At 34.2% G+C, this 7,428-nt stretch overlaps 1 protein-coding gene across 1 annotated transcript; it reads right to left on the reverse strand.

The window, feature by feature from the left end:
* Window positions 1-5,111: 5,111 nt before the first annotated feature.
* LOC149569903 (putative WRKY transcription factor 51) lies at window positions 5,112-6,251 on the reverse strand. The gene is made up of 3 exons (XM_089817822.1): window positions 5,901-6,251; window positions 5,641-5,784; window positions 5,112-5,548 (listed from the first exon to the last, which is right to left on the reverse strand). Exons 1-3 carry the CDS (start codon window positions 6,191-6,193, stop codon window positions 5,353-5,355), a joined length of 633 nt encoding a protein of 210 aa, XP_089673948.1. The 5' UTR covers window positions 6,194-6,251; the 3' UTR covers window positions 5,112-5,352.
* Window positions 6,252-7,428: the final 1,177 nt, after the last annotated feature.

Genomic DNA, 7,428 nt, shown 5'->3' on the forward strand with positions numbered 1-7,428 from the left:
AAGGATCTCATATTCAATGAGAAAGTGTTGTACAAAGATCTATTGCAGCAACATGAGAAGAAAGAAGATGATTATGTAGTTCTGAATGATACTCCAAAAGATGATGTTCCAACCATTCCTCATGATGTGCAACAACCGCAACGACAAATACCACAAACACCAGTGAATGCTAGATGATCAACAAGGCTAATTCAACCTCTAGAAAGATTTTCTCCCTCATTGTATTATATTTTACTTACTAATGCTAGTGAACCTAAATGTTATGATGAAGCTGTGTAGGTGGATACTAAGATTTAGTGGGAGTTTGCAATGAAAGATGAAATGGATCTTTGCTAAAAAATAAGACATGGGATCTATGCAAGTTGCCTATAGGTAAAAGGGTTTTATGGAATAAGTGGATTTACAAGTTAAAAGAAGAGGATGGAGGTAAGAAAAGATTTAAAGCTAGTTTAGTTGTAAAAGGATTTGCATAGAAAAAAGGGCATTGATTTCAATGAGATATTTTCTCCTATTGTTAAGATGACTTCTATCCGTACTATTTTAAGTATTCTAGCTACTATAGACTTGTATTTAGAGTAGCTTGATGTTAAAACAACCTTCCTTCATGGTGATTGGGATGAAAAAATATATGTGTCTTAGCCATAGGGATTTGAGGTCAAAGGTAAGGAGAACTTAGTGTGCAAATTGAAGAAAAGTTTATATGGCTTGAAGTAAGCACCTTGGTAATCGTATCTAAAATTTGACATTTTTAAGCATGAGCATGGATATAGTAGGTGTCATTTAGATTGTTATGTTTATTTTAAGAGGTTGGATGATGATAGATACATTATTTTATATTTATATGTTGATTATATGCTCATAGCTAGGTCTAACATGAATCACATTAAGGGGCTAAAATGCCAGTTAGCAGATACATTTTAAATGAAGGATTTGGAGGCAATAAAGCAAATCCTTGGTATGAAGATTTGCAAAGATAGGAAGAATAGGAAATTAACGTTATCTCAAACTAATTATGTTGAGAAGGTGTTGCAATATTTCTCTATGGATAATGCTAAATTTTTCAGCACACCTTTACCTCATCATTTGAAGTTGACTAAGGAGATGTGTCCCAAGACACAAGAAGAGGAGGTTAAGATGTCAAACGTACCCTATGCTTTAGTTATAGGAAGTTTTATGTATGCTATGATATGTACAAGGCTAGATATTGCACATACAGTGGGAATCGTTAGTAGGTATATGAGTCATCCAGGAATTGAGCATTGGAATGTAGTTGAATGGATTCTCAAATATTTGAGAGGAACATCTAGTAAGTGTTTACACTTTGGGGGCTCTACTACTAATTTATAGGGCTATGTTGACTCAAATTTGGTAGGTTCTATTGATACTATGTGGAGTAGTATAGATTATGTCTTTACTATTGGTGGGGCAGCAGTGAGCTAGGTTTCTAGATTATAGAAGTTTAATACTTTATCTACTATAAAGGAAGAGTATGTTGCTGCTGTAGAGGCATCTAAGGAGGTGATATGGCTTTAGTTCTTCTTGGAAGAATTGGGACACCCGCTGAAGGACAATTATTTGTTTACAGATAGTCAGAGCACCATTCATCTTGCAAAGAATTCAGCTCTACATTCAAAGACCAAACACTTATAGTTGCAAAACCATTTCATTCAAATAGTTTTGGATGATGCAAAGTTAAAGCTAGACAAGATACACATAGATGAAAATCTAGTAGATATGTTTACAAAGGTAGTAACAAGGGAGAAGTTGAACTCCTCTTAAGCTTTAGTTGGTTTTCTAGACAAAACATGAATACAAGAACAACAGAGTCTAGTGTGGTTTGATCTAGTGGGAGCCTCATGGAGTAGAGACATAGCTACAGGACCAATCTCCAAGTGGGACATGTAATTATCAATTATAACCCTAAAGTAGTAAAAATACTTGTATAAAAGGGTTTAAGGATAGGGATTGTTTTACTATGGTGATGCAAAAATTGGTTCTTGTCATGGTATTGAGCTATAAGGGATTATAGATAATAATAAGGTTGTAATCACTAGATCGAAACAATATAGGACTTGTTGTTTGGTGGACGTAGCCCAGGGATTGGGTGAACCATGTTAAATCTTGGCGTCTTTTGTTCTTTTCTATATGATCTATTATTTTATGATATTGTTTATATTTGCATGTAATTGTTATTTTTATCTATGGTTTAATCATAACAATTTCTCCTCTCCATGTAAGAATATTAGTAACCTAAGTATTGGGGTCCTTTACCTTATTAACAATGCAACCATCCTATCTCTTCAATGATTCAAAGAAAAGATTATTTGATTTCCCATACTCTATCATGTGTATAAAAGTAAGATATGGATCCCATAATTTAGGGAATAAAAGTATTGTCTTTAATTATTTAGGTTCACATTATTTTAACTAGTTTTAGAAGCTCCTTGGCATGTGTTCTAACTTCAATCATTTTTCTTAATATTTTGTTTATCTAGCTACTATGTCCTAGAATACGAGATCAATTTTTGAGGGATGAAAGTTGACATCGTGATTTGTAGGAATCCATCTCTCTTATTCAAGATATCTCAAAAATTAATTCTAAAACTATGTAAGTTGCATATTAAAAAAAATCTCTATGTTATTTCTAAAATTTAAAAAATCTAACCCATTCAAACAAGAAATCCACATTCTTGACTACAAGTAATTTGAATAATTAATCAATGTTTATACATTGGGAAAATAAATCATTCAAGTGTTTTCAAAATATTTTTCTAATGTGATAAGTAATTGCATTTTTTAATAATTCACAACTATGCTATAGGACATAGTGAACATTGCATGAAGCCTAGTAAGAGATTCCATGAGCTAGTTTCATGTATAATATAAAATTTTGTCATTTCAACATTAAATTATATTTTAGCATCTAAGCTTTATAGATCATTTATAGATCATGCATTTAGTCCAACCATCAAAAATTCTAGATATCTAGAAAATAAAATGAGGTTTTACTTATGAAAATTCCTATAGAGAATAACATTAGATCTCACTTGCAATGATTATAACTATAGATCATGTACTGAAAATTACTCAAAATTATTGTAAATGATGAGAAACATTACCAATTAATGACTTTTAAAAAAAAATCTCAAATGCCCTTTTCATTCCATTTCTACTTATATTTTAGCTGATATGTGAAAAGATATTACAAATTATGTTTCTAGCAATCTTTTCAAGACTATATACCCTACTATTCTAGTTATATCTAGGACAAATTTCTCCATTTAATACTATAGGTTGCTCTTTGTATCTTTATCTTGGATTTACCTTACTATTCTAGCTTCTCCTTTTATGTCTACTACATTCTATCAGATTTACCCATTTTACCATTGTAAGCTTAGTTCACTCATAGAATTAACCATGTTATTATTTTATATCAGTAGGCATAGCAATAACAATGCTTATCTTTCCCCTAAAGATAGTGCCTTGGATAATTCTTGTTTGTAATGAACTATATTGGAATTTTGGATTGGGTTGATAAGATAAGATATCCTTTTCTGCCAATTCACATTGTACTAAAAAGACACCATGCTAAAATTGCCCTCTTATTATATTGTTCCTACTAATTTACCACTAAAACATAACATTTTCAAAAAATATTTCCTTATGGATTCCATAATACAAATATTTTACTTTGGTCAAGTATAAAAGAAAGATCACATTCTAGAGAAGAATTTTCTTTGGAAACACTAATCCTAAATTATGTAGATCCTAGTCAAACATCTTTGTAACTCTGAGAATGCCATAGTTATAGACTAAATACTTGATCTCTTGGATTACTGTTTCACAGCTTGCCATTCATAGATCTTATAGATTGTTAGACAATGTGGATTTTGAAATTTATTCATAGAAATCTTTAAAAAAACTCATTATTGTAAAAATGGTATGTTCTTGATGATTGCCTCATGAACCATCTAGATACTAATGCATACTGAGCTCACAAAATCCATTAGATATCTTTTTGAAAAAAGGTTCGGAATACATATATTCTTAGAACAAACAGAAACAGAAAATGAGAAGTTAAAAGTATGGAATTGCTCATGTTACAAAATACAATTTCAAATTAAGAAGCTAACTTGAAATGATAGGAACTCCTCCATCTTCTAATGCTATTAGCATCCAGAATATTTTTTTTACTCGTAACTATCTAAAAGAGAAGTGATACAACATCAAAAAGACGAAAAGGAAACATTCATAGAACACTTTCACAACTTGTTCCGGACGGTCACTATAAAAATCATATTGGATCAATAAGTATTTCGAGTTCCATCCTAGATACAAACCTTTTCACGGATTGGCATGAGATCTCCCCAGTTCTTATCTACGTGGGGGCACAGACATCTTTAGAGAAAAATGATTTAGAGGCCTTACCTTTGTGAGATATGCATTCACAATCACTTTCCTCCAACAACACATAATCGTGTAGATTTGAATGAAAATCTAAACATGGAAAACCTTTTTAGTATCAGAACAAATCCGTTTGTCATTGCCTTGTCGAAAAGCTTTCTTATAACTTATTCCTAATTATCTTGTCGTTTCTTAGGATTTTGTGAATCATCCATCATAGATGCCAGTTTCTCCACAAGTCTGCAATCCACGTCCTTTGATTCATAATATTATTTACAATCTATTGTACGCTTGATCTTGTTGAATTGATGGAATATATTTTTAGTACAATTTCCATGTATTCTCACTCATCACAACTTAGTTTTTTAAATCAAAGGTTTTCTGTGGTCACTTAACTATTTAATTTGAGAACAATAGTAGTATGCATTTTTTCTCTCTATACGGACGGATTCCTGTGTTTGAATCCGTGGATGGGCAGACAAAAGGTTGGTCTGTGATCTCTTTATTATGACTATTCTTATTCAGGCATGGATGTGAACAATAGTACAACTCATACAGCATTTACAGGCATTTGGAGGCTATACCGAGGAATCTCTCGAACAAAAAACCGGCATCAATCACTTGAGAAATACTTCGTGAAAGGAAAGTACATTACAATCGTATCCTCCAAAGGAAATTCATTTTACCGCCAATAAAACAGAAAGCAATTGCATTGAACCTTCATATTTATTATAGAGGAATAGTAATAAGATTTTTAGAGACATTTAAACGTGAGAACAAGTACTAAACATGTGTAACGGAAGTGACTTCCATTAGACTCGAGAAAAACTATTCTAAGATTAATAGAAGTACCTAAACTGGAATCAGATTCCCACAAATCATTTACGATCTGTTACATGGAACTTAATTTCTCTAGATACTATTAATAGACACGAAATCGGTTGGGGTTTATGAGGCATAGGACAGTGGAGAAGCATCCTGCTCTGCTCCAAAGAATGGAGGATTTTTGGTGTAATAGACAGCAGTGGAGTTCTCATGGTTGTGCCTTCCCTCGTATGTAGTCATAACTATTGCTTTATCTTGTGTGTCCCGTTGCACCCTCTTTTTAACATTGCAGCTGCTGTAAGAGCATTTGTAATAATTTCTGCAGAAAATCTAAGAACATGGTGAGAAAGTGGCGGTCTTTTGACAAAATTCCAAAACACTAAACTAACGTATTTAGGGAATATAAGGCACCTGGGATTAGGGTTTCCCTTTATGAATTTCTTTCCATACTTTCGCCACTTGTATCCGTCGTCCAAAATGTTTGATTCAGATCTGGTCTTAATTACATGCCTCGCAGATCTTTCAGGCTTGCTGTTGCTAATGTTACGATTATTTCTGCTTCAGAGGCATCAATTGACGAGAGTGAAAGGCAAATAAAGGTCGACAATACAAAAAAAATTTATGAAAGCTATCAAAATAGGAAGGTAATATTGGATGCGAAGATCACTTACGGGATCACTTTGGACAGCTCACAAGGGATTCCGGTAGAGTAGTCCAATTTGAGCAGTGGAGACTGTGGCGGAAGTCGTGAAGAAGAGGCTGTTCCTTCAACATCGAAACTCGCTTCAGATATATCAAATAATTGATCAAGTCCATCAAAAGAGCCTGCAGATTTGGCGATTGGGGATTTGAAGGACTGATTACAGTGTGGATTCATGGCATCTGAATTCTCTTTGTGTAGCAGAGGTGCGTGTGGCATCTTAAAGCCCTGGGAAAAGGGGATCATAAACAAGCTTTCCTCCATTGTCTTGTGCCTTGTACAATCCTACACGCACCGAAACCCCAATATAGAATCCGGAAATCATCTGACTAACGACACATTGAATAAGGACAAAGACTAGACTAGTGAATTGTGAAACCCACTTGGTGACTTGTTTCAAGGACGCCAATTACATGCAGTCAAAATTAACGGCCGTCTGCACGTTATACTCTTCTTGCGTTTACCGTCACTAGTTAACATATACACACCTGCATAATTATTTTGATTCATATTTTTTAATTGATTAATAATTGAAATTTGATAATATAATTTTGTTTTTCATTTATCTTTTAGATAGTACTAAGTATTTCTTTGAGAGATGAGCTGTCACTTAGAACTCCTAATCTATATGTCAAATTTTGTTATTTTTTTATCAATTTCCTTATGGGAGTGAAGTGTTTGATGCTAACATTTTGACAATTTTGCATTTACAGAACTCGTAGAGTGTGAGATTGTCTAAAACTGTCATTTTGGCAAAAAGAGGGGTAAAAATTTATTAAGACAGAAAGGAATACAACAAGGAGAGCTCAACAAGGAGCTCGATCCTGAGCAACAAGATCATCAAATTCTTGCACCATCTCAAAGGACAGTTGCCCCCTATCCCTAATATTCCAACCCGGATCATGACTAGAAGCCCATTTGGCTAAACAATCAGCAGGTCTATTCCATTCTCGCGGAATATACTTGAACCTAATGAACTGAAAAGAGGAAGAGAAGAAAAGAATCTTCTTAACAACAGTGGCTAGCTACCAACTAACATCCTCAAGCTCTTGCGAAGAAAGCATGTTCACCACCACCTGGGAATCAGACTCACAAATAATCTTACTCCATCCCCACAAGCAACATTGTTCCACAGCATATAAAATAGCCTGAGCTTCCATGAGATTGTTGGTATAATCACCCTTATGAATTGAGAAGAAAAATTTAACATTCCCAAAACTACAACGAGCCACTCCACCAATACCAGCCGGACCAGGATTCCCACGAGAAGAACCATCAGTGTTAATTTTCAGAACTCCACAGGGAGGAGGAGTCTAGTGCCCATCCTGGTTAACCTGACCCTTCCTCTGATGGTGAAGCTGCCTGGACATAGAAGGAAACCTATGAGCCGCAACCCCATCCTGCAGATGAAAATTGAGGCGATTACAGATAGCAAGATCAACCGGATCCATACCCCCATCAAGCTCACACTTCACAAGAATAGTTTCCTAGAGAGAATG

Source organism: Cupressus sempervirens, chromosome 3, assembly GCF_028749045.1.
Source record: "Cupressus sempervirens isolate cs-2001-9-10 chromosome 3, ASM2874904v1, whole genome shotgun sequence".
Lineage (NCBI taxonomy): Eukaryota > Viridiplantae > Streptophyta > Pinopsida > Cupressales > Cupressaceae > Cupressus > Cupressus sempervirens.

Coding starts and splice junctions, on each gene's coding strand:
- LOC149569903 (XM_089817822.1), bottom strand. CDS start 6,193: ATGGAGGAAAGCTTGTTTATGATCCCCTTTTCCCAGGGCTTTAAGATG. Junction 5,785..5,900: donor GAGCTGTCCAAAGTGATCCC/GTAAGTGATCTT, acceptor CCTCTGAAGCAG/AAATAATCGTAACATTAGCA. Junction 5,549..5,640: donor AAGGGAAACCCTAATCCCAG/GTGCCTTATATT, acceptor GATTTTCTGCAG/AAATTATTACAAATGCTCTT.